Source organism: Rhodamnia argentea, chromosome 10 (genome assembly GCF_020921035.1).
Source record: "Rhodamnia argentea isolate NSW1041297 chromosome 10, ASM2092103v1, whole genome shotgun sequence".
NCBI classification, from domain to species: Eukaryota; Viridiplantae; Streptophyta; class Magnoliopsida; order Myrtales; family Myrtaceae; genus Rhodamnia; species Rhodamnia argentea.
This window is the reverse complement of record NC_063159.1, coordinates 7,975,788-8,003,165: the sequence shown is the minus strand read 5'-3', so window position 1 is coordinate 8,003,165 and position 27,378 is coordinate 7,975,788. Positions and strand designations below refer to the sequence as shown.

General features: G+C 43.0%; 3 protein-coding genes, 1 long non-coding RNA gene and 1 pseudogene across 4 annotated transcripts; 1 reads left to right on the top strand and 4 right to left on the bottom strand.

Moving 5' to 3' along the window:
- Window positions 1–1,952: 1,952 nt before the first annotated feature.
- LOC115739221 lies at window positions 1,953–5,873 on the bottom strand (annotated as a pseudogene).
- A 1,162-nt stretch (window positions 5,874–7,035) lies between these two features.
- LOC115739258 (nuclear polyadenylated RNA-binding protein 3) lies at window positions 7,036–9,335 on the bottom strand. Its single transcript, XM_030672261.2, has 4 exons — window positions 8,937–9,335; window positions 8,679–8,767; window positions 7,471–8,548; window positions 7,036–7,367 (listed from the first exon to the last, which is right to left on the bottom strand). Exons 1-4 carry the CDS (start codon window positions 9,018–9,020, stop codon window positions 7,287–7,289), a joined length of 1,332 nt encoding a protein of 443 aa, XP_030528121.1. The 5' UTR covers window positions 9,021–9,335; the 3' UTR covers window positions 7,036–7,286.
- A 745-nt stretch (window positions 9,336–10,080) lies between these two features.
- On the bottom strand, window positions 10,081–10,393 carry LOC115739218. Its single transcript, XR_004015203.2, has 2 exons — window positions 10,305–10,393; window positions 10,081–10,274 (listed from the first exon to the last, which is right to left on the bottom strand). It is a non-coding gene; the product is annotated as an uncharacterized LOC115739218 (long non-coding RNA).
- Window positions 10,394–11,650: 1,257 nt separating this feature from the next.
- On the bottom strand, window positions 11,651–13,418 carry LOC115739217 (transcription termination factor MTERF4, chloroplastic). Its single transcript, XM_048271593.1, has 2 exons — window positions 13,364–13,418; window positions 11,651–13,325 (listed from the first exon to the last, which is right to left on the bottom strand). Exon 2 carries the CDS (start codon window positions 13,239–13,241, stop codon window positions 11,679–11,681), a length of 1,563 nt encoding a protein of 520 aa, XP_048127550.1. The 5' UTR covers window positions 13,242–13,325; window positions 13,364–13,418; the 3' UTR covers window positions 11,651–11,678.
- Window positions 13,419–18,686: 5,268 nt separating this feature from the next.
- LOC115739310 (protein NRT1/ PTR FAMILY 5.2-like) lies at window positions 18,687–21,076 on the top strand. The gene is made up of 4 exons (XM_030672341.2): window positions 18,687–18,885; window positions 19,183–19,400; window positions 19,479–20,050; window positions 20,139–21,076. The coding sequence occupies exons 1-4, from the start codon at window positions 18,750–18,752 to the stop codon at window positions 21,007–21,009; spliced, it is 1,797 nt and encodes a 598-aa protein (XP_030528201.1). The 5' UTR covers window positions 18,687–18,749; the 3' UTR covers window positions 21,010–21,076.
- Window positions 21,077–27,378: the final 6,302 nt, after the last annotated feature.

Genomic DNA, 27,378 nt, shown 5'->3' with positions numbered 1-27,378 from the left:
TTTTTTTTTTTTTTTGAAATATCTGGATTTGAAAAGTGTGAGTCCTAACCTAACATCCGAGACTGGTGCGCCAAACTCTCCTCTTTGAACCAGGTTAAGTCGGACTTTACGATCTCGATCGATGACCAAAAAAGAGGGTTGCTCGAAATGTCATCATTCTCATTATGGTTACACAATCAAACCCATACTCATCCTCCAAGTACAAACTGACCATGTCTTGTTCTCCGATATCACCATAGGGTTTCACTATGGCATTGGACTCTCCACTGATAACAACTCCATGGTTTCGGTAATTTTTTTTTTCTTTGCCATCACATCCTCTGTCCCAAATATCCACAAGTTCCATCGATGATAGCTGCCGAGTTGGAGTTGTCATCGGTGGAGATCATGGAGTTCGACTTGACCTGATTTAAAGAGGAGAGCTGAGGGCATCGATCATGGAGTTAGGGTTAGGGCTCGTTCTTTTCAAATTGGAGAGAGAAAAGTGCGATTGGTGGAGTCGGGGGCTAGGGCTCATAATTTTCAAACTGGGGGAATGCAAAAAAAAAAAAAAAAAAAAGGTACTGACTCGAAACACGCCCCGACCTGGCCCAAATGGGTCAGAAGACCCTACGCTCGACCCTCACCTGAAGAAGACCGTGGCCCGACCCTAAATACTGAAAATTTTCAGGTCGAGTCGGCCTTTTTTGACACCCCTGAATTTGAGATCATTTTGTTAATATAGTTAAGGATTTGTAAACATGTTTTGAAGATGATATTCGCTGGTTTGTAAGCGCGAAGTCAACGATTGACGTGGCGTGCGCTTATTTACTAATACTCAAGCAGATTTTGACACATGGATATTGATATGGAATGTAAAAAAAGTTCTTTTCCTCCTCCATCTTCTTCCTTCACCAACCGCTCTGCCTGTGCTTGGCTATTTCCACTGTCCAAGTCGCTCCGCTACCACCACCCTCGAGCCATCGCCCCCCATGGCCACCACGTTCCGGCAAAGCTGTTGAGCTCATCATTGGAAGGTATGGACGAGCCAAGACTTGAGTTCATATCGGTGGACGAGAAGCTGTATCTAGGGGTGTGCAAAGGAACCTGGAACCACCTGAACCGTCCCGAACCGGACTGGAATGGCCCAAAATCAGTGGTTCCTAAAGGGATACGGTCCGGTTTTCAATTCTTGATTTCAAGTGTGGGACCACCCACTTGCCTACTCGGACTGGACCGGATCGGTAATATGTACTATATATTGGTTATTTAATTAATGCTTTTTTGAGAAAATGAAAAATCTTAAATCCCTAATTTAAAACTCACTTATCTTGTCTCTAACTCTCACTCTCATGTCGATCTCTACTCTCTCTCGTCACGGACTTTTAATGACTCACTCTCACCTTGGTTTCTCTATCTCCGTCTCTCGACTCACGGCCACGACTCCCATCGAGTCACAGCCTCAATTCTCAACTCCTATCGATTCACACCTCACCTCGGGCCATTCATCACCTCCCTCTCTCGCTCTCGATCACTTCCATTTGCTAGGTGGGACTAGTTTCATGGACCCACTTGGTAATCAGACCGTCGATCTGGTACGATTCCTAGGTGAGTTCATGGAACCAACGGCCATTCTCGGTTTTAATATTTTGGAACCGGCCCTTTGTGGATGTTTTTGATTTTAGGGTGGAACCGCTCACCCAAACCATGCTTACCCCTATTTGTATCACCATATTTGTGGGCAAGAGCTCGTGACCAGCTTAGCAGGGGTGGACGTGGAGGTCAACCGCCTCTCAAAAGCCAGATCTGGTCTGTTGCTCAACAGCTTTGAGCTCAAGTCTTGGCTCATCCATGGCTGCCGGAGACAAGGTCAACAGCTTTGTCGCGGAGCGTGGTGCCACCACGGTGAGGCGGTGGCTCAAGGATGGTGGTAGCGGCGGCTTACGTTAGATATTGATGACGCATATCTTGTAAATCACTGAATATTTTCTCTTTTGAAGGCACTACAGTAGAGATTTTCTAAGTTATCCTTTTTGTACATTCCCCGGTGCTCCCACCAACCCACACCCTCTCATTCATTACGAGCTAAATAAAAAAAAAAAAAAATCAAAAGCCCAAAAAAAAAAAAAGAGACGAAAAAGAATTCGATCTCCAATATCCCTTAAAATTTTACTCCCGAAGACTCGATAGCTTTGCCGATAGTTATTGAACCTAATGGCTCGGACAAGTAACCTTAATGGCTCGGACAAGTAACCTTGGGAGCCTGCCGTAAGTTCTCTTGCGACGAAATGCATGGTGGGTCGCGAATCGGGACTCGTCCGCGTGCACGCCAGTGCCGCCGCGTCGACCAACACCACTTTCTCGGCTAGTTGGCCGGTTGGAGGAGGAAGATGTGGGTCGACCACATCCTTCAGCGGCAAATTTGGTTTCTCCGAGAATGTCGACGTTTGCGTAGCTGACAGAGAAGAGAGGAGATCCCCCGGATGCTTCCCCATCATAATCTCTAGCGCCACTACTCCGAAGCTGTACACGTCGCATTTGTCCGTCACCCGCATCGTAACTGCTAACTCTGGTTTTCCATAAAACATAAATGTATCAATGGTTCAATCATAGTCTCAAGCTGCACAGGAAGTCTTGTCAGAATTAGTCTATGAATCCAAACTCAAGGTGTTAAATAGAGCTATTTGATCGATCCGAGATCATATGTACATGCGAAACGCATGGTTAGCTTTGATCGCGTAGCTTACCAGGAGCCATGTAGCCGTAAGATCCAGCCACTGCAGTCCAATTCGATGAGTCTGAATCCAAGAGTCTTGCCATCCCGAAATCTGAGAGCCGGGGCTTGAAGTCGGGCTCGAGCAAGATGTTGTTCAATGTTATGTCCCGATGGACGATAGGCGGCGAGCAGTCGTGATGCAAGTAGGCGATCGCGTGAGCCACGCCTTGAACGATCTTCACCCTCGTGCCCCCAGTCCAGTTCAGCTGCTCCTCTTCCTCCATACCTTCGCCAGACTGCCGCTCTCAATGAACTCATAGACCAAATATATGCAACCCCTTTTGGAACAGGAACCGTGGAGCTTGATCACATTGCGGTGCCGGACCTCAGTCAACACGCGGATCTCGTTCTCGAAACTCTGGCAGTTTACTGCAGGAACGTCGCAGGAATCTGATACGTTGAGCTTTTTGATGGCAACGATCTGGCCGCTGGCAAGTTCAGCCTTGTAAACGCTCCCGAACCTGCCTTCTCCGATGCAGTACTCTTTGCTGAAGTCCTTCGTGGCCTTGGCGATGTCGTTGAATGTGAACTTCACTCCACTTTCCCATATGATCGGCTCGGGTTTCTCATACTTTATACAACTCTTGATCTTTTCACTGAGATGCTTGTTTCGCCGCCGACGCACCGGAATCAAAGCAATAAGGGTCATGAGAAGTAGTAAGCAGCAGACGCCAACAATCACTACGATCAGAACTTTTTTCCTATGGTCGGTCAATTTACTGCTCGTCCCACAAGGAGATAATCCCGTTGCATTTCCGCACAAGCCCAAATTACCAATAAAAGCACTTTCGGGCACCCGTTGGAAGATGCTACCAGAAGGAACCGCACCTATTAGCTCGTTGTATGATAAGTCTATGGAGCTTAAACTCACCATGCTGGAGAGCGTCGCCGGTATCGTACCGGACAATTTGTTACGCGAAAGATTGAGATCTTCCAATTTAGTAAGCTTTTCCAAATTGGAAGGAACTAATCCTGCTAGTGAATTGTGCCTCAGGCCTAGAAGTAACTGTAGCGTGGACAAGTTCCCGAGCTCGGACGGTATGTCACCTGACAGATTGTTGTAGCTCAAGTTCAAGCTCAGTAAGTTCTTGCAATTTGCTAGCTCGTTCAGTATGATACCGCTCAATGTGTTGTTCGACATATCAAGAAGATTGAGCTTCGTTAAGTTTCCTAATGAGACGGGAATATCTCCGGCCAAATGGTTGTTGCTCAAGTTCAACGTGATCAACTCCCCTAGATTTCCCATTTCGTCCGGAATTCTCCCGGTCAATTCATTGCTAACCAAAGTCAGAACATGCAACTGAGACAATTTCCCGAGCTTGGGCGGGATTTGGCCAGATATTTTGTTACCATCTATCTGCAAATTTGTGAGATTGGTACAGTCTCCCCATTGTGCAGAGAGTCCCCGACAAATCGGTTGTTGCTGAGGCTTATATAAACCAGATTAGGATAAACACCGAATGCGCTCGTGATATCTGCGGTGAACTGATTGCCATCTAGACAGACTCTCATTAGCTCCGAACAATTCCTCAAGCAGTCGGGCAGCGGCCCGGTGAACTTGTTCCCATCGACGAGGAGTTCTTGTAGAGCAATGCCACTGCATAACTCGGTTGGCAGTTCTCCGACGAAGCTGTTGTTCGAAAACCTAACATAGCTCAGAGAAGGGCTATACTTGCCAAAATCACGTGGTATGTTTCCCGAGAAATTGTTCGTGAACAAAGAGATCCACTCTAAGTTATCAAGGTGAGAGATGGTCTCGGGGACCTCTCCACAAAGCTTGTTTGTGTTGAGGTCGAGAATGGTCAACGACGTGAGATTCCCCGACCTCTGGCGGAATAGTCCCAGTGAGGTCATTGGAGGATCTGCAGGTTGCTAAGGTTCCACAATATCAACGGAATTTGGCCAGAGAGAGAGTTCGTTGAGAGGTCTAACTGGTTCAAATTCTCCAAGCTCCCGATCCCTCCTGGGATCGGGCCAGAGAGCAAATTGTTGTACAATTGAGCTCCGTCAGCCATTCGATTTTGGGTGGAAATCGCCAGGAGAGAAAATTGTTCTGGAGCTGCAAAGAAACAAGTTTGGTCCAATTTGTGAAGAAGTAAGGTGATAACTCACCTGACAGGAGATTATCTGAAGCTCCAAATTCCTCCAATCTGGCCAGATTGGACAGAGAGAGAGGCAGCTCCCCAGAGATCGAATTCACGGCGAGGGCTAACTCGGTGAGGTTATAACAAAGCCCGAGCTCGGAAGGGATCGAAGAGTTCAAGCTGTTTGTGCCCAAATCGAGCTTTCGAAGCTTTCTCAAATGACCAATGGAGCTAGGAATTGCCCCTTCAAAGGAATTGTTGTACATCTCTATCATCTGAAGCTCAGACAGCAATCCTATGTCTCCAGGAATCGGACCGTCGAACTGGTTGTTACCAATCCGGATCTCTTTCAGCCTAGAAAGTTTCCATATGTTTGAGACAGGTCCCTGGAGCGAATTCGCCGTGAGGTTGAGGTATTCAAGGTTCACCAGGTTGGCATACACAGCCTCGGGAATTTCGCTCGTCAATGTGTTTTGCGACAGGTCGAGGTAGGTCGGGCTCTGGCAATTGGCCACGAAGCCCGGGAAATTGCCATCAAGCAAATTGAGGAAGATGCTCGGGTAAGTTACCAACGACATGATGGAGAATTTCGACCCGTCGGGAGATTTCAAGTAGTTTGATCCAAGATCCAAGTGCCACACCTTCCCGAGATTGCTGATCCGGTATGGGATTGTATCGTTGAGACTGTTGTTCAAGAGGCTCAAGTACTGAACCTCTTGCAATTGCCCTATCTCTGGCAGTATGCCACCTTCGAAGAGATTGCTCCCCGAGTCCGGGAACCCGACCTTGGAGAGATTGCTGATCGAGGACGGTATCGGGCCCTTGAGATTGTTGTCGCTCACGTCGAAGTGGATCGGGTTTGGGAACAAAGCGAAGTCGAGCTCATCCAGCGTGCCACCGAGGCTTGAGCCCGGAAGGCCGATCTCCGAGACGGACCCGCTCGTGAGTTGCTCCCCATCCGAAAATGACGTGAAGTCTACCTTTAGTCTATCGCCGAAAGTGAAGTCTACCTTTAGTCCACCATACAACTCCATCTTGGAAGTGATAGTGAAGAAGGTAGACTTCACGTCATTTTCGGATGGCTATCGCCGAATGGAGTTGTATAACAACATCCCGCGCTTGGGATGAATCATCGGAGTTTCGGCGCCTACGTTGTCGACCATTGCTTCGTACAGTGTCTTTAAATCGACTTGTTGATGATTTACTCTTATTTCAAAGACACTGTGCTATTTATATAGTTATTTAATCTATGATATCTGTAATGGAGCAACATGCATTCGCTCGGTTAATGATTAACTCTACTGAAAATGGTTGCACTGAATCCTCTTTGCCTCGGAGCCCGGGAAACCCTTCTTAGTGGGTATTACATCTCGAGAGAATTATTACAAACATGCCAATATTTTTGTTGGAGAATCTAACATCATAATTAAGCCAGAAAAGCCAAATCCTAAACATTAAGGTGAGCTTCTCATGCTGGAGTTTTTGTGGACCAAAAAAAAAAAAAAGAAGTTGCTACAGCTTCCTTTTAGTCTTTTAATTCGTTAACAAAGTTTCAAGATGTGTAATTTTCGACGCGACTTGACGACACGACACGACACGGCTTTGACAAGTTCATTCATGGTAACCGTGTTACCGCTCAGATTTTTGTCAACCCATTTGACGACATCAACAAATGACTTCAATTAGAGTTTTGCTTGCAGACAAAAATCCTACTCTTAAAATGAAACGTCATATTAGAGCTGGACTTTGAGTACGCAAGTATCTCTACATGGCCCGTTAAATTGGTCACATCTCGTACCAATTTAAAGGAAAGCAAATCAGCAAAGTATTCTATTATATCATCCGAAGTGATGACAAAATGTTATGTTCGTTAGAACATCATACTTCAGAATTGTAAAGAAACGTTTTCTGAAAACAACACAGACATCACAAGCCTGGCAATAAATAGGAGTTTGTCGAGTGCCGGAGGCTCGTTATGGCAAAAAATCTCACATCAACCATGTGTTTATGACGTGAGATGTTTGAGTGGTATATAAAGCAAATTCCATCTTTCAGTTCGTGCATACTGAGTTTTTGTAAACTCTTAAGCCTATCTCCATCACATGTTGATTTCCCCTTTCCCTCATAAGAAGAATGGACATAGTAACAGAGCAGAGCCCATGAAGATTCAAATTGAATACTAACACAATTTACAGATGATTTTCAATCTCAATAGGAAAACCCATCTCACTGTATCTGTCCAGCATCAACTTTTTTATATCACACAGGATATATAGCCGGGATAGATCAAATTGTACAAACATGGAACAGCAGAAAGCAAATTAAATCAGCCAACCATATACCACCACACACCAAGTGGATTCGAATTTACAAAACGAATGTAAAGAATGACAAACTCGAGCACACACAAACCATCTCAAGAAACCTGCAAAATGAGTGTGAACAGATTATAGATGACCAGCTCCCCTGTTTATTGCTTTCTCCAACCTTGTCTCAAAAGGGGTGGAGTGCCAATTCACTTTCTTATCCTGCAATATCAACAGAAAGCGAAAAAGAGAAAGAAGAAGCTATTAATTTCCTTCCCACTTTTACCTCATCAAAACCACTTACACATCTGTGATCACCCAATACCTCTCTGTATTTGCTGGTGGTGTTTGGTATTCCTTTGAAAGAAGCAGTTGAGTGACAATCGCTGGCCGAATCCGACTGGCTCCAGTATGTTCCGACAGTCCCGATTATGGGCATCTCGTCAGGACTTCTGCTTGGTGACCTCCTTGGTGAAGACTTGGCTGAAAACTGTCTGAGTTCCTCAACAGTCAATGCACCTAGAATTGGTCTATCTTCTTGGCTCCTCGGTGAGCTCATAAATCCTTTTAACACACTTGTCTCGACTTGGACAGAATCCAAACCCATTGCGCCCTTCTTTTCAATCGGCTTAGTTACTGAGGAAGGCAACCAGTTAGAAAGGCTAGCATCCACCGGTACTTCTTGGGTAGATTTCTTCGGCTCATTTTGTTTTGCCTTGAAACTGAATGATACTTCCTCCAAAGCTGGTGTGGCGTCGAATGACATCCTAGCTTCTTGGTCGAAGCTCAAATTCTCCTTCCGTTGCTTCGGCAGCGATGGTGTCCCTTTCGCTTTCACGGCCTTCCATTGAGTTAGATTTTCGACCGGATTCAACACTGAATGGATGTACTCGCTCCTATCTCGAGCATTGACATTCAACTTAGTCAGGTTTATCTCCACTGCAGGAGATTCGCGGCACATATGTTCAGGATTGCAGACCTCCCTAGGGGTTGGGCGAACTGCCCTTGTTTCTTCGATCTCATCATCGCCCTCATATATCTCATTAGAGTCCTGACCTTCATCCACATCGTCGTGGTCGTCATCATAATCATCATCAGTCAGATCACTCACGTTGCAATCTAAGTCCCCATCTTCATCGTCGCTGTCTCTACAGTTCTGGTACCTGTGGTTTGGAGGGTAAGACCTGACGCTGGATGCAACCGAGCTATCCTCAGAAGCACACTGAGCTTGACTTTTAAGGTTATCATCTGATTCGACCATAACTCGACTCTCCTGTAAATTTTCTTCTCCAGCATCATCATCATCATCATCAGGAGGCGAAACATGCTCATATGTTTTAACATTCGAATCAAATGTTACTTTCTTCCGGGTACTGCAGCTCAATGGCTCCTCAGGCTTATCACTAGACCAATAAACACAACTTATCTCACCACCCAAAATTGCCAATACACAACCAATTCAGGTAAAAGACATGCATAAAAGATCGAAGAACGTGTCTTATTATGACAAATAAAGGAAAAGAAATTACTCACAGCACATCAGAAACCGAAGTAACTGGTTTCGCCCGGATTTCTTGCCCGGCCGAAATGGTGCACTGAACCGGCCGGCTACCCGAATTCCGCTGCAATAATTAGCAGAACGATCCAGTGAGAATCAACAAAAGAATAATCAGAGGGAAACAAAACCAGTTCAAAGATCCAGAAAACCAAAAAAAAGAAAGAAACAAAAGCAAGTGAAAGGGCAACGATGAACAAGAGAGACGGATCCGCAGCACGACGCAGTAGGCTTACGTGGTCGCGAGGCTGGACTTTCCTCCTCTGCTTCCGCCGCTTCCCATCTTTCGACGAACCGAAGCAAGCGAGGAAGCAACCCATCCCTCCCTCCCCCTCCCTCTCTCTCTCTCTCTCTCTCAAAAGGCTTCAAGTCCGCTGGTGAAGGAGAGACGACGACTCCTGATCAAGGAGCAGCATCCATGGCTTCTTCGGAAGCACAATCGATCGCTCAGAACAATGGAGAAGCCGAGCGATTTGACCTTTCGGGGAGATTTCTAGGGTTTTACGGCATTCCTATTATTAATAATCTTCTTCGTCGATTGCTATTCGTTGCGAAAAGGCAAGTGACCGTTGGAGTTGATGTTGGGTGACGAGCACTGCGACCTGACGTCGAATTGAATATAAAATCGGGCCGAATTAAAAAAAAAATTGAATAAATAATCTTCATTTATCAATTGCGGGCTGAGGGACCCGATTCGGACCGTTATGTGAGAACCGGGTCCCATTCCATGCAATTCCTTTTGTGTGTGTGTGTGTGTGTGTGTGTGTCAATTCCATGCAATCTTCAAAAGCAAGTATTTCGATGGCTAAAAGCAATTCCGATCATCTTTAGTAAATTTTGACGCGTAAATGGCAACTTTATGCACAATGGCCCTGACGGTGAGACAGCTTCTGGGTTGCTCGATAATGGCCAATGTGTTGTCCGGTGGCCGGCCCCACAGGCAAATGAATCACGGAGTGCTTGCTGTTCTGTGATCGTCGGGGCGGCACAATGGACCTGCGAAACCGCCTGGTTGAGCGATTCAAGTTCAACCCCCCAATGACTCCTAAAGTCATCTGGATATGCTTGAGAATAGCACGGAGACCAGTCAGATTATCACAGCTGCGAAATGCCAGGGAGTAGGAGAGAAACCATAGGGGAGCGGCGACTAGGTTTTTCCCTGTGGATGCAGATTAACAAGCTCGGACTATCCGGGCCATCCCCATTTGGCACCATTCAAGATGAAAACCCGAGCAACAAAGGCGCTTCAGCATGTTCCGAGCCACCCAGTGCTGGGCCGGCACGACAGATATCGATCCAATGTCGGAATGGATAACACTAGGAGTAGCATTCAATCATCACATATGATGGCCAAATTCCATAGACGCTAAGCACCCCAACTAAAAGGAAAGTTAATAATTATTGACAGAAACCAGTGCGTACATCTGCACAAAACCTCCCCAAAGAACCAGTGTCTATATTCAGATACCTTGTGTACATGTAAAACAGCAAATGGTTAATTTCCTCAGGACAACATTCAGCACTTTAGAACTGCCGGAAAATTGGGCATTACACGAATGCATACTACATATGTCCTTTGAAGTCGGAAGCCGAGGGCCTCTTACGATCAAAGTAGCTGACTATTTCACAAGATAAACAGTTACAATGCTCATCTCTACAATGACCAACATCGGCTGGAAGAGAATTTCCAACATTGGCTGGAAGAGAATTTTGTTCACACATCCTTCGATCTGTGGTGTCCTTTCCTGCTACTGCAATTTCGCCACTTATGATAGCGAAAGTACATAACAACAAGGAGCAGCAGTAGCCATATCTTGCTTGAATAGGTCCGACTGGGAAAGCAAACAATAGTACAATTCTAGGTCAGCAAGCATATAAAATGAAAAGACCTTTGGAGTGACATTTTTGAATCAGGAGGAACTCTAGAGTGAGTAAAGTATCAGTAAACGAAGACGACATAGAGCATGAAGTGGATCGTGAGTAGAATAGGTAAATCATCACCGCATTTTTCCCACTTTCCAGATGTACAACTACTAAGACTTCCCCAAGGGCATTTTTCGTGGCTCAAAGAGCTGGCTAGTGCACAATAGTTATCAGAGGCATCTTCAGTTTACAGTTCCTTTTACTTTCAGTAAGCTTGTGACGTAAAAGGGCTACTGCATGGAAGGCATGCATGAGCTAACGATATATTAGCTATTGGAGAACCATCAGACACCATTTTCCTTTTGACCATCCATCAGAAAATAGACTGAAGTGCCAGCTACATATGTCCTCTCTCCTACCTATGCGCAAGAATTGAGACAGATAATTTTTACCACATCTATAAAAAATGTGAAGCTTGCTAAATCTTTATGGAATCCTGTCATCATATAATTCCTGCCCCCAAATCTGATTTCAAATTCAGAAAACCAACTCCATATGGATCCCTTTCTTCAACATATACTTACTCAAGTTGTACACACACATACAGATTGCAGGTTTTTCTAAAGAGTATACTTTGAAGCTTAAAATCAACTGATAAAGAACAGTTTCCAGCTGCCAACCATCAGGGACCTATACAGAGTACCAGTTTGCCTGATAGGTCTAGCAGAGATCAGACATCATAGACATAACTATAAAACTGGTCTTTCTAAAGGTAGCTACATGTAAACCTGTTTTAAGGCAATTTGAGATTGATGCCAGGAAAAAAGACATCAGCAATATGGTTCCTGTCATTGTCATCAGGCAGAACAGTGACAACCTGTTGTTCCTGAATTTTTTCTAGGTGACCAAAATGACATGAATGTAACTAGCAAAGGAAGATAAGATATTGGTCCTGAAGTATCCACATTTTTCTACATCTTGCGCTCTAATGCACAAGATTCATCAAGCTTTTGAATAACCAATGAGAGGACTGGAGTGATTTACCTCAGAAGAATTAAAGGCGGGGAAGACCTCCAGCTTTTTCCTGCAGATAACCACCTGAATTTAACATTATATCAGACAAACTCCTCATCATCCTCGTCATCATAGTCAGACTCTGATTCATCATCACTCCCAGGTTTCATAAAGCTATTCATGTCAAATGATGGCAATGCATCCATTTCTTCCAGATCAATACTGTCATAATTCATCCTGTCCTTGAATTTCTCATCAGAACAGTTGAGAAGCCAGGCAAGAGAACATTTTAAACCCTTCTTAGCAATCCTTCTGTGCCGTGGTTTTATAGTGGATTCGAGACCATAAGTGAAAAACGATGGGAAGGCGACCAAGTCATCCAAAGGCCTTTCCATTTCTTTTCTAAAGTAGTCAAAACTGAGCTTCATTATATCTATATTCAAGGCTAGCAGCTGAGGACACCCAACGACCATATCCTTAACTTGTTGCGACAAAAATCCGCAATCCTTGAGAAAGTCCACATGCTTGACAACAGCACTATTACTGAGGCTGACAACCTGTGGCATCCTCTCGACAACTCTGCCGAATTCTTCATCACTCAACTCAGTAACTGAACTAAGCAAAGACCGCTGATTCAGAAGCTTAGTCTTCAAATCAGTCCCTATAATTTCAGGATACTGCACCACAACCGAGGGAACCAATGTTCTCCTGACGTGAAATTCTAATAGTGATTCCACATTGGGAATCACTGTCTCGTCTAATCCAAACCCAAGTATGTAAGGACTCTTCTCTATCAATCTAGCCACAGCTAATCTCGGAATGCCTAAGTATTCAAGATACTCAACAAAGGGCTTTATCATGCGGCCCACTCGCATCCCCAAAATCTCCGGATATCTAGTCAAGACTCCCCCAATCTCTCTTCTACCGACCCCAATCCCAACCAAGTAAGCAACCGAAGTGCTCATAGTCCCCTCAAGCTTAAACCCGAGAACTTCCGGGTACTTTTCAAGAACGCGAGGAACGTCGTGCGGCTTAATGTCCATACCTTGAAGGTACTTGACCACCGGAGCTAGGTCGACCACAACACTTGCATGAAGAACCTGCGGATACCTCCTCAGAAACTCCACGAGCGCCGACTTCCGAACGCCCAACTTGCCGAGGTAATCGAGCACCGGAATCATGTTCTTCTTCACGCTGCAACCCAGGACCAAAGGGTAGTTATTGATGTCCTCGATCGTGAGCCCCAATTTGTGAAGAAAATCAATTCGCTCCTTCATGACCTCGACCGTGACCGGAAGCTCCAGCCCGTCGAGCTCGTCGGGGACGATCCCGATCCCGCGGAGGAACTCGTAAACCCTAGCGCGATTCTCGATCCTCTCGCTCCTCATCTCCGCCAAGCTGGGGCGACTGTACAGGGACGAGCCGGAATCCCTATCCCGCCGGCCCAGGCGAACCCTGTTCGGCCTCACCGCGGTCGAGTCGTCCGACCTGGAGGACGAATTTCGCTCGGAGACGGAGGTCTGGAACCGCGAGATTTGCAAGATTCGGTGGTCGCAGCGTCTCCGCAGGGGGAGGTTCGATCGCCATGAGAGTCGGACGGGGAGGTCTTGGTGGGCGAGCAAGAAGGTGGGTTTCGCGACGCCTGAGTAGCTCCTGGAGAGCATGTCTGGATGGCTTTCGAAATGGTGCGAGAATCAGCAGAGAGCCATGGAAATTGGTTCTTGAAATCCTTCGATTGGAGGTTGAAGAGAGAGAGAGGACGATGATTCGAGCACTCCGAGGAAGTGATAAGGGCGGGCTGGGCAAGTGAACTAGTGAAGTTGGGAGCTGAGGTTTTAGAACTGTATTGGTACTAAAATGAATGTCGTATACAAATATTGATATTTGAAATATTCTTTTGCCCATAGCATAGACTTTGAAATGGGGCCAGATTGATCTAGCCAATCGATTCTGATCTGCTTTTGACTTCTCTTTCTCACTCTCTACTTTTGCTTCGTCTACTTCTTCACATTTCCTCGAGGCGAATCTACCATTCGAGGCTTACTAGCCTCCGGAGATCGGTCGCTAAGCCGTATGAGAAGAATCGAAGACACTCGAGCTCTAATTCTCCGTTTCCAGTAGACACAAAGGTTCTTTTAGATGCATGGGTATTGTATAATTGAAGAATCAAAATCTCTAGCAAAACTTTCAAGGAATAAAAATGAAACGAATTGGCCTGTTCCAAAATCCACAAATAAGTTTCAAATTTCAAAAATTAGGAACCGATCTCCATAGGGTTGGTTCTAGATTTCAAGTCCGGAACCCACCCCGCAATCGCTTACTCTTAAATCAAGCCATGTAGGTTCTCATCAAGATGTATGGCTAAGGGAGATTGGGATAGCACGTCCTATACTCGAATTGGAACTCGCAATCACGAATGTGTCTCGAATTGATCCACAATTGGTATGTCAATGTCGAATTGGAAAATCTCATAACATACTCCGTCAAGTGCGTGGGTTATTGTATTTGATCGAAACTCGTTCCGTCGCGGTTAGCTCTGTACTTTGTTGAACCATCTTATTAAACGAGTCATGTGGTCTATTATTTTGGGAAACGAATAAGCATCATTAGCAATGTAATTTTTTCTCCATGGACAGTGCTGAGATCAATACACACATGCATCATCATGTTTAGTAATCATTTATAAGAACACGTGTCATAACCTCAAAAGTCGAGCGATGAAAAAGTGTAATGTGACAGAAGAAGATAATGTTAAAATAGAGAGGATACTATTGCTAAGGGTGTACATGTAATTTCCACCATAATCATTTAAACCCTAAACTGTTATTATATATTACGATGATATCTCTTGTAATTATAGCTTGATACTCATGCTGATAATAAAGAGATTGTCTAATGCCACATCATGTGCTTTGACCTTTATGATTCTAAAGCCCGTTTCTCCACTAACATCAAGAGTGTATTACATAAACACGAGAGGTTTTTTCTAAACTAATACTTAAGTGTAAAAACTTATTCAAGAAGGCCAGAATAGGCCCACAAAATAATTGCTATTCTAGGTTTTGATCCTCAATCTATGTTGGGTTTGTATAGAATACGGCAATGGATGTCCTTAAAGGCTTAAGGCTTGTTATTATATCTAATTAGATTCACATTTACTCGAAAGCTTAAATTACTGAGTTATGGGCTAATTATGATATATTAATTACTCTACGCCACACTAATTCTTCGATATCAGATTTCTCTAACACAATTTACACGTGCATCTTAACAAGATAGTATAAGACTGGAATGACCATTCTTTGGGTCCATTTCAGTCCTTCCCATTGACAAAATAATATGTTTGATTGGAGCAATTGAATAAGGTTGTAATGCAACAGATATTACGTTGAAATGTAATAGAGCGGTAGAGTGCTAATAGAAATTGTACTCCCTCATCAATACCGACCCGTGTAAACATCGAACCAAATAGGTTTCTAGAGAAGATCCCCACGGCTCTAAGATGAGACTGGTGAACCTACACATTGGAAATTTTTCCTTAATCCATGATTATACTCCTAACAATCTTGTCTAGATTTGATTGCATCAATATCTCCCGGCTTGGAGATTACTAGTAAGAAGAAGAAAAGGGCATTGTGATCTAGAAACATTCCATCTTTTAATAGAACTGTTGACCCCAGAAAATGGTCAAGTCTTTTTAATCGACAAAATGCCGGCTTGAACGAACATAGAGCTCTCTATTAAACTAAGAAGTACCAACATTTTCCAGGAACCTCCGTGTCTCGTCGTGTTGTGTCCGAGACTTCGACACTCTTCGATACACGATCGACACATGGTCAGCACTCTAAACACCTCAGCGACACTCGAATCCAACTTTCCGACACGTCATTTCGATATATACAAGACCAATTTTAAGCATTTTTAATAAATTAGTGGTCAAAATAAAAAAATTATAAAAAATATATATACTTAAGCTATATATTCCGTCACCCTAAAATTAATATATCTTATCAGCAAAAAAAAAATTTAATTGTGAATTCGTAATAGAACAAGAAGAAGAAGAAGCTTATCACCGATTTTTTTATACATACATTAGAATTTATACATTTAACATAGAACGTTTCCCCAACATGTCGGAATTTCTATTCTTCGAGAAATGACGTGTCGGCTTGTAGTATCGCGTCGCATGTCGATATCGGTGCTACTTAGCTGTTAAGTATGATTTGATTATCGACAAATTACCAATAGCCTAAGTACTTGTCGATGATCATAACCGTCGACCTACAGTGGCGATTGGTCGACGATTACCACTTGGCAAATTTGGCTAAGCGTTCAATATATCGAAAAATAAAGAAAGAAGATAAAATGAAGATGCTAACGGAAGATGAAGATATCGATTGACACTCAAGTGCAGCGGCAACTGAGAAGTTGTCACCACTTGTACATGAGGTTGATGTGCGATCATGGAGCATAAAGTCGTGGAGACGTGCAATAATCAATTTGAATATCGGCGGCTCATAGGCGATTACACTTTGTAGTATATTATATAAAGCTGCGTTGAAAGTTGTAAAGGGGACACGATCATAACACGCGATCGACTTATGTGTTTTCTCATTTCGATTTATCAACTTTGCGTCTGCATTTCGATTTCTTTAGACTTAGCCGTTCTCGACCCTTGTTGTGCAGCTTACTTCATGTCCAAATCGCCACCGAACCCGATTCGACGAAAATGAAAAATCAACCTCCGGTGAAAGGCACTTCGTTGCTTGGGCCGATGCCCAGCTAAACAGGGTATTATACCTGCTTTTCACGTCATCTTTGCAGTTCGTTGATGTGATGCTTACTATGTCCATGGCATGAATCACCCAAAAAAAAATTTGACCTATTGGTAGGGTGTCAACGGCACCGTTCAGTTCGATTTTTTTAAATAACCAAACTGAACGGAACTATCATAGTGAATGGATGAACTAAACCAAACCAAATCGCGAGCCGAACCGAATACACACCGAACCAAACCGAATTTTTGGTTCGATATGGTTCAATTTTTCGATTTTCCTTTTCCTTTTTATTTCCTTTTTTAAAAGAATTTACCCAAATTCCTAGATGTTTACCGAATATTCTTTTCTTGCAAAATGGAAGTTTTTCAATCTCAGAGAATTATGATTGAACAATTATCATCAATTTTTTTGTAGTGCTATTTTATTTCATATCACACTCGTTGATGAGACAGTGTCCAATCCGGGACATCAATTTGCTGCATAAGTGAACACGAGGCCGTAACATGCTACATTGCTATGTTTTTTTCAGTAATGCAAATAAAGTGCAATGACTAAGATGTATCCCTTTTTTTTCTTTTCAACTAAGATATAACCTAATTTACTAAACAAAGCAAATACACCTAAGCCAAAGATGTTTGGGAAAATGCAATTTCTACTGTAGTCGCACTATTCCTAATTTCCAATATTTTTTTATGATTTTTATATATCTCTTTTTCCCTTCTTTTTTTTTTTTATAAATTTCTTTTGTTCTTTGTTTTTAAATTTTTCTAGCTTATTCACTCGTTTTCCTTCTTAGACATTGAGAAACTCAACTTAAGCATTTTCACAAACATGCGGTGTTCATTTATAATGCAACATGTAGATATATCAACAAGATCCACTAATTTCGATTTGAAAAAACGAGAGCACATCCTCAGAAGTTTAAACCCACTAGCTAATCCAAAATTATCTTACGACTTTCACTCAAACCTAAGCACTCAACTCTCGGACTCAGATTAACAGAACAGAGCAAGAGCGTACACAATTTCACTTAAACATTTTCTCAAACATGCGGTGTTCATTCATAATGCAATACTCAAAGACGTCAAAGATCCTCTAATTTCGATGTAAAAATCAAGAAAACATCCTCGGGAGTTGAAACCCACTAGCGAATCTCAAATTATCATTCGACTTTCACTCAAACGTCGACACTCAGCTCATCAACCCGGAAGATGGGGTAGGGCTTCAGGTCGCCGTTCCTCCGGTTGACGTGCTTGAGGTGCGGTCGAGCTCGAGGGGCTTCAATGGCGGGATGCGAGAGGAGAGGCTGATTAGGGTTTCACGGAAACTTTTTCTGATAGGGAGTGTAAAAGAAGAGAGGTAACGTAAATATTAAATTGATAAGATGGGCCTTTCTCGGTTCGGTTGACCGCATCCCGAACCGAATAAGCCAAAGTATCCTGAACCATAAAGAAGAATAATTTTTTATTTCATTATCTAAAACGAAACCGTACCAAACCGAAATATATGAAATTTTTGGTTTGGTTTGGTTCGGTTTTATTTTGACACCCCTACCTATTGCTGTATCCTTTTCAAACTTTAACGCTGTCTCTTCTTCATGTCTCCGGCTAAAGTGCTAAACATCGATTTCATCAATTCGAAAGGACTCGTTCAAATGCAGATGGAAGCTGCAAAAGAACTTGAATTCAACTCCAAGGCCCACATTCAATTGTTTTTCATGGCCAGACAACCTCAACATGTCATCTATTTCTGTCGTCTCACGGATGCTTCTGGCGAAAAACAGAGATGGAGGCAATGAGCCTCTTCATTAAAGGACAAAAACGCCAGCCTCAGACAATTAAATTACTCCATTAATTTGTCCTCCTTAGGGGTCGCTTTCCAATTACAAAACGCGGGTTAAATACTCTGTGTTTGTTGCTTGTTGCTAGCTTTCTTCGCGACGTAGATGTCATCGAGAGAGACAGATCCTTAATCGATTATTTCGCGGATTTGCCGGGGGAGGTACGTTAGAACGATTAGTGCAACCACAAAAAAGGGATAAGAATCTCTTTTTTGTTTACGTCTTTACGCATTTTCCAAAATGACGTGGCGTAATATCGTCAATTCAATCGAGGGTCTTATCTTAGAAGATGGACATAGTACCATCCGTTTTCACTTTACGCTGAAGGGTAAAAACCAATTAATCGGCCTCGGGGGATCTTAGGTAGCTTAGCAAACATATATTCCCGTCCGCAAGAGTTAAAAGTTAGGATCAGTTAGAGAAAATTAGGAAAATGAAAGAGTAATTAATTAATCAACCATGATTAGCCAACCTTATAAAGAGCATCGCAAGTTGAATAAGTACAATTTATAGAGGAAACTCTCCAGTGCTCTTCCCCTCTTTCCCTTCAAAACATGATGGCAGGAAAGGTTGAAGAGAAAGGAAGCGGAGATAAAGATGATTACACACAAGATGGCACCGTGGACCTCAAAGGAAGACCCATCCTAAGATCCAAGACTGGCCGATGGAACGCTTGTTCCTTCATCGTCGGTAAGGGCGTAGCTGGCGGCACCGCCGTTTTATATGGAATCGAGGCTTGGTTAGCAGAACGTAGTCTTGTTTCGAGTTTTATAAGTTCTCTGCTTTGATACATATTAGCCAAAGCTGCTGGATAAGTAGTTTATTCTAGGAAAGTGCCGTTTCATATAGTTGACTTTCTGATCTATCACGTTGAGTCAAAGTTTTGCTTCAGCAATTCATGTTTACGAGTCCTGAAACGTTGATAATTTAAGAGCAAGGAGTCTATGATATGATCTACGTTAATTCACTACGGCGTTGGGCACGTAGGATACGAGGTATTTGAGAGGATGGCGTACTATGGGATTGCATCGAACCTGGTGGTGTACTTGACGAAGAAGCTCCACGAAGGCACTGTGACATCCTCGAACAACGTCACGAACTGGGCCGGGACGGTTTGGTTGACCCCCATCCTCGGCGCTTACATTGCCGATGCTTGTCTCGGACGTTACTGGACTTTCATTTCTGCGTCTGTCCTTTATCTCACGGTATTGCGCATGCATTCGGATTCATTTATGTAGGAGCACATACAAAGTCGGTCTTTGACACGATCTAAAAATGCACAGGGCATGTCCCTCCTAACGCTGGCGGTGTCACTGCCGTCGCTGAGGCCTCCGTCGTGCGGCCCGGGGATCAAAGAAGAGGAATGTGACAAGAATGCCTCAGGCCTCCAGATAGGTATCTTCTACTGCGCCCTCTACATAATTGCTGCCGGGACGGGCGGGACCAAGCCCAACATCTCGACCATGGGCGCGGACCAGTTTGACGACTTCGAGCCCAAGGAGAGGACCCACAAGCTCTCATTCTTCAACTGGTGGATGTTCAGCATCTTCTTCGGGACACTGTTCGCAAACACATTCCTGATCTATGTACAAGACAACGTGGGGTGGGCATTGGGTTATGGCCTTCCCACACTAGGTCTCGCAATGTCAGTCCTACTGTTCTTGGTGGGCACTCCATTTTATAGGCACAAGATGCCCTCTGGAAGCCCATTCACCAGGATTGCTCAGGTGTTGGCGGCGTCGATCAGGAAGCGGAAGCTGCCCGTTCCTACTGATCCGAAGGAGCTTTATGAATTGAGCCTTGAACGCTATGTAGAGATGAAAAAACTCCGGATCGATCACTCTACTTCTATGAGGTTCCCACTTCCCTAACTGTGGATTATAAATTTGTAGTCAGAATGTTTCGTTAGCATTAATCATGACCGTTTGGTGTCACATTTGTAGATTTCTTGATAGAGCCGCGTTGAAGATTGATTCAAGCTCAGCGTGGATGCTATGTCCGGTGACCCAAGTAGAGGAAACCAAGCAGATGATCAAAATGCTCCCGATCCTAGCAGTGACGTTCATCCCGAGCACCATGTATGCGCAGGTGCACACCCTCTTTATCAAGCAGGGCACGACCCTGGACCGAAGCATGGGCCCGCACTTCGACATCCCTCCCGCAAGCCTTACCGCATTTGTCACGATCTTCATGCTCCTAAGCCTCGTCATATACGACCGGTTCTTCGTCCCTGCCGTCCGGCGCTATACCAAGAACCCTAGAGGCATCACATTGCTGCAGAGAATGGGGGTAGGCTTCGTCCTCCACATTATCATAATGGTCATTGCTTGCCTGGCCGAGAGGCGGAGGCTGAGCGTCGCCAGAGAGAACGGCATTACAGGTAAGCTCCAAACAGTCCCTCTCACCATCTTCATCCTCATGCCACAATTCGCCCTCATGGGAGTCGCCGACACTTTCGTTGAAGTGGCGAAGATCGAGTTTTTCTACGACCAAGCTCCAGAAGGCATGAAAAGTCTAGGAACATCTTACTTCACCACAAGTTTAGGTATTGGCAACTTCCTAAGTAGTTTTCTTCTCAAGACAGTCGCGCGAATCTCCAAGGAACACGGCCACAAAGGTTGGATCTTGGACAACCTCAACATCTCCCACCTCGACTACTACTACGCGTTCCTGGCGGTCCTCACGTTTCTCAATTTTCTCGTGTTCCTTGTCGTGGCCAAGTTCTTCGTCTACAACGAGGAAGTAACCTTTGATAAAGAGATGGAAACTTTGCTTGCTAATTCAGCTCATCACGAGGCCATGACTGTCGGATGAAGACACGATAAAACATTGTACACACATGTAGTCATTCTGAAGATCGATATGGCGTAAGCTTCATTGCGTATGGTTGATGGACATCATCCTCTTTATTCCCCTATGATTATCAGTTCGTCAACGATCTAGTCGCGCTGAAACTCATAAGAACTGAAATTCCTGTTTTCACACATGATCGTACGCTTATCTCATGTTGGTAGAGACATTTGAAATCATGGAAACTGAGGTTTATGGAGAATTAAAAAGATGAATTAAGTCATTAACATGGGTATCTTATGGGAAGGAAAGGAGGCCATGGATAATAGCGAACTACTACGGAAGACTCTTCAAGAGACTTGACTCAAGGATCAATACAACCATATGCGGATAGGACCGCATAAAAAATGATTATGTGAGGGTTTTTAACCCACCGTGAGATTAATAACCTATTTTGGATGACAAAAAGCAAAAATAACAAATAATAAGAAATTATTGGAGTCCACTTCTTCGAGAATATGTGGTCAACAACATGTTATTACTCTCACAGTAGTCCCAAGATTGTTATGCTAGCAAAACCGAACCTGTCGAGATCAAACCCTAGAATAGCAATTTCTTCGTGGACCTATCGTGGCATTTTCATTTCTTTCATTGACGAATAAATTAGGAAAAACTCTCTCATCTTATGTTGCGCGTTAGAGTGCTAATAGCACTCGCTTGCCCACTAATATCGATCCGTGCAAACATCGAACCTTATACTCTGTATTAATTGTGTCCAAATTGATTGCATCATTGTATGCCTTGGTGAGGCAACTATGGACGATCCAAAGCTATTACATCCTCATTATTTTCAGGTTTCTTGGTATCCTTTGCGTCACATCTTACGTATTATCTATACCAATGTAACGCCCCCGTTTTATAGACCGCCAACTTTGTGGACCGCTCGGAACCGGCCCAGGTGCGCGAATTAAAGGGCAGAAGGAGGAGGGGTTGTTCTTTCTTTCATTTAACAGTTGGGCAAAGGTAGGACCATGCCCAAAATCGCTGCTGCCTTTCTTCTTAGGTCTCAATGGAACGAAGGTCCATTCTTTTCTGGAGTCCCCTCATTGAATGAAACCTGGCCCAAATCCAGCAATTCTTCTCCAGTTTGTTTTAAAACTTCAGCTCATCGGACTCCTATCTTTTTAATCGGTGGCCTATACGAATAAAAGAAGACCACATTTGCATCTTCTTTTCACCGACTGCTCATTCCCGCTTCGCGTGCACCGCCAGCAACCAGCGACTTCCTCTCGTTCAACCAACGTATGCGCAGTCAAGACCGACGTTGTTCGCCGCCTTTTACTCGGTTCACGCACAACTCAACTGCTACCACTCCTCAAGGCAAGTCAGGTTCTAACCCATTTACTAGATTGTGTAATGGGTGTCGGGTGGGGGGATGACGAACGAGTTGGGTGATTTTGGTTGGGGTGCTGGGGCTGCTCGTGAGGGAAAAGGCGTGCGTGCATGTTTTGTGGGTGCAACGGTAAGGTGAAATTCTATGTCATGGCTGCGGTGGATGTGAGCGACTAAATTGGGTCCTCTCTGACTGAAATTCCTGAAGTTAGTGTGCGGGCGCTTTTGGTCGAGTTCTGTTCAGTCGAATTGTAGCATTGCCCGCTATTGAAAACTAGTTTTTATGGACATAATTGGGTTGTCTCTAGTGTTGGTTTATCGCGGATTTATCACCGATAGTTGCGGAAGGGTGGTGTCGTGACTGATTTTACGTGCGAGAGAGCGAGAAATGCTATGGAATCATCGAGAAAAGATGTCAGGACCGGAAATCTGGAATTTGCAGGTGTGATCAGAGAACAAAAGCTTGGGTGACCGAAACATGAGAGCATGAGTCCGCAAAAAAAAAAAAAAATGTTGGTCTTGGTGCCGACAGGGGACGATGAGTGACAAAGTGAGGTTTTAAAATGTAAAGAACTAAAGATCTAGTAGTTGCAAGATACGAGTGGGCAGGGGATTTGATGATATGGCAGTAGTGGTTAATTGAATGGGATGCTTAGGTTGATTGGGCTAGTGTAGGGGCAACATCACAAAGACCTGATGGTCTGGATCCTTATTGGACAAGTAGTTGGAAGGATTGAAATGTACTAATTACGATTTTGCTGGACGAATAACAGGGCCTGTGAATGAGGCTGATGAAAAGTAGAAAGTAGCAAGAGTCTGAGTTGGGAACAAATGCTTTACGTGGTATAATCTAATTAATGACGATGGAGGCAATCATGGTTAAATTAGATGTGCTATTAGAAATGTATGCGTACGTTAACGTGTGTTGCTTGGTAACGTGCCTTGGTATGTTGAATGTCGCAAAGCATAAACATGCATTCAAGGAGCGGCATTGAGGAAAACTCAAATGAATGGGCTGTGTGCCCGGTTATACCCCATAGAATTTATGGGAAGACTCTGATGTGTGATCTGGATAGCCCTACTGTGTGATCCGGGCGGTCCTGCTATGTGATCTGAACTCGTCTCTATAGTGGAACGAGACGTTAAACTAAGTGCACGAATACATGACATGCATTAGCATCATTCACAAATGAGTACATAAATATTATGCGCAGCAGAAGTGAGATGGGCTTGTCGAGTGATTTGTTTGGTTAACTACTTCTACATGTTCACTTCTTTATACAATTTAGTTGATGATTTAGAACTCTGACTTACTGAGTTACCTCACCCCTCTTGTTGACATTTTTTTAGGTAGGTGACATGCACTTGTTAGGGTGTTGGAGCTGAGGTTTTAAGGTCTGGCTTCTGCTACAAGCGGTATTTGAGAAGGAGGATCGAGGGTACGAATCGTTACAACCAACCTGGCGCAGAGACTACTAATAAGAAAGAAAACAAAGAGGGAAATGACATTAGAAGTGCCATTAACGTCCGCATGTCACTCACTGTAGTATCTAAACTTTTCAAGTGATCACTTCATTACCACATCGAAGGCAAAACAATCACTTAATATCTCCGGCAATAAGTTCCGGCATAAAACCCTTCGTGGCGTTTTTAATAAAAACTTTAATGACTACATGGCTTCTTTATAATAATAATAATAATCAAAATAATCTCAGCCCTTTAAATAATCGGAGAGCCTCATGTGGACCTTGGGATCTCTCTTCTTCTTCGCGAAATGCTTGGATGTTACCTTCAACACCTTGTCCCAACCTTCAAAAGCGCCAAAATAAATGTACCCTAAATTGAAAATTCTTAATAAAAATTCAATTATCCAAACTTAGATTTCCATAACCAAGCATAAATAATCACAAAAACTTAGAAAAGTGATCATTAAATGGAGTGAATTTCTATAATAATAAAAAATTGGCAAGAAAGAAAAGAATGGAGTAGCGTATCAGTGCCAGCAACGAATCAGAGACATTCACCGACTTCTTCCTTCGTCTTCATCATCTTGCAAGCATTAGCTACGGGACCGAGGCTTTCTTCTTCGTCGATGAAAGCTCCACTCATTGCGCCGTTCTCGATTGCTAATTGCGATCCGCATTGATGTTGAGCAAACATGTTTAGCGACATCATTTAGGGCGTTTATGCTGACTCAGAACGCCAACACGTCACATCGGTTGGAAAAAAAAATTTGTATTGCTACGTCGAATTTTTGGCGTCACAAATTAATCATGACACTTAAGCGATCATTTTTTAAATCAAAATTACGCTAAAATAATTACATGAAGATATTTTATATTTAAGTAGGAGTCGTATGAAAGCTATGGTACTTTTAATGTCCTTTTCTCAAAGAGAAAATGACAATGTGATCTAGAAACAATTCATTTTTTTTTTATAAAATCAAACATGGTTTTCACATGATATTGATATGAATTCCATCTTGTGGTTCGTTCATGTGATGCTACAATGTCTATATCATGAATCACGGGCAATGTACCAATTCAGTCATAAACCTTTCGATTTGGCCTCTTTTTTATTTTTGCCAATTTAGCCGTAAAACTTTCGATAATTTGCCAATGTAGTCCATCCAATCAATTTCGGCCGAAAATCGCTGACGTGAATGCCCGCCATCCTACGTGGCATAGTTGGTGCTCACGTGAACAATTTTTGCAATTTTTTAAAAATATTTTTATTTTTTAAAAATATATATAGTTTTATTTTTCCATTTCTTTCTCCTTTTTTTTTCCTTCTTCCACAATCATATTCACCACTGCTTGTACTCTAGACAAAATATAGTTTGATCCTTTTACTCTAGATTACTAACAAAAGACCATATGTGATACATGTATTACGAAATTAGAAAGTTGAGGTTTTGAAGGGCTGCAGTTCTATCATATCTTAGAACTGGGACTCGACCAGTTCTTGGAAGTAGATTGTAAAACCGACCAATTTGGTTATGATTCTAAGCCTAGAATAGGCCCACCCTCAAACCAATCACCCCTAACTACTACGGTGATAATGGCTAGAAAAGCTCTTATACGACTTGATCTAGAATGAAAACGAGACGGACTAGAATTAATCCCATGGAAGAACATTAGATCTCAAGGAATAAAAAAGTCCGATGATCCAAAGAATTTGAATAAATCCAAATTTTATGATTCAGAAGTTTTATTAGGATTAAAAGTCAAAGTAAATACTAACCGACTAAGCTTTAAAAATAAAATAAAACTTAATTGGAGATTGATTATATATACGACTATAATTACTGACTCAAAGGTTCACAAACCTAATTGGAGTATAGTTGAGTCAATTTGTGTAGTCCTTGTATTTAAATCAAGTCGAGCTCAAATCTAACACTATTTAAGCGGCTTCCAAGCCTAATTAAGCATTTAGGTTGCGTACTTAACACCTTGATTACATTACTCATACGTGTTTTTTTTTCCCATCTTGTAATATTTCCCATAGCAAAAAAAAAAAAATCATGGCCTTCTAGGATCCTCAAGGACGAATTTTTTTTATTGCGACACAAGTGCACTTAGTTTTGTGAATACAAAACCCATCGAAAATGAGAAAAGCGCAACACGAGACAAGAATAACTGTTTAATTTGGAAGTTTAACTTGTCTAGTTTGACACATTTAGCTCGCAATGTTTCCTAACCAATCTTGGCATGAGGAGGATTTCAAAACGAACCAAGATGGACAGTGACCAACTCAAGGGATTACACACAAAATAGCAACTTCACTGCTCATCATTGCATAGGTATCATACATAGGGTAGTATCATTACATGCTTGCCTAATACAGAGGGTAGTATCTTCGCAATGATTTTGAAATCTGACTCTATACTAAAATCGAGTCTTATGCTGTCAGAAGTTTCTCATCATTTGCTTATCTTATGTTGTAGCACCATCAAGGCGGTTGCTGGCCAACTCCGAGAGCGGTCCAGTTTGCTGGAATCTCACAAACTTAGGATCCAAGCACATATCTTCTTTGCAGTATCACTCAAAACGCAAAAAGGGCCTAGAGCGTCACACGCCAAAAACCTTGGATGTGCTCAACAGGTTGGAGCGGAAGAAGAAGAGGAAACAGAGGAGAAAGGAAAATTACGAGAAAAAAGGGGACAAGTTCGAGAAGAAAATGAATGAGGAGAAACAGGAAAAGGGTGCATCATCTTCCACCATGAACCAGCCCCCCAAAGAACAACAGCAATAACAAGAAGGACGGCGACAACAAGAAATAGTTGGTTTAGTTCAAATGTTACTTAAAAAGCAAGAGATGCAACAGAAGAACTCTCTCCGTTCATGCTATCTTACGGGAGAGTTCTTTTGAATACTCGGTTGATCGTATTTTGACAACTCATTTCTGTATGGTTTGCTTTAGTATGCCAGGCATGATGGGGCATAGTAATATTTCTGAATACTATCTTCTTTTTCTCATCCTTAGCAAATTCCGATTTCTTTTATTTTGACTTCGCTTTTCTGGAGATTGAGTGAGTATGCTAGAATTTATGTCACCATTTGCAGTTATGCTGACGAAATTTTTGAAGAAATTGTGTCCCTCATGATTTGCACCCTCAGTCATTGTTCTTGCTTACATCTTATAATGGTCCGACTTAGTTATCATCACTTTCAGTTGAAAGGCGTTACGAACAAGTGTGTTGAACTACAAAATAGAGGGGAGGAAACAGATTCGTGTGGATGTGGATCCTGCTTGTAGTCTAAGATATTATCGATAGTGATGACAGCGATGAACCCAACTTTGATGCTGGGTGTCCAGAAGATGTGTTGAAGAGTATCCTAGTCGAGTCAGTTGTGTGGTGCAAAAAAGAAAAAGTCTGGGACATTAATGTACCATGAAGAAAAGTTTACTGGTTTAGAAATGCATTACTTAAATCCAACAGCATAATGATCATAACATTAAAGGAATGAAATCGACCCAGGTAATGGCCATTCATCCCTT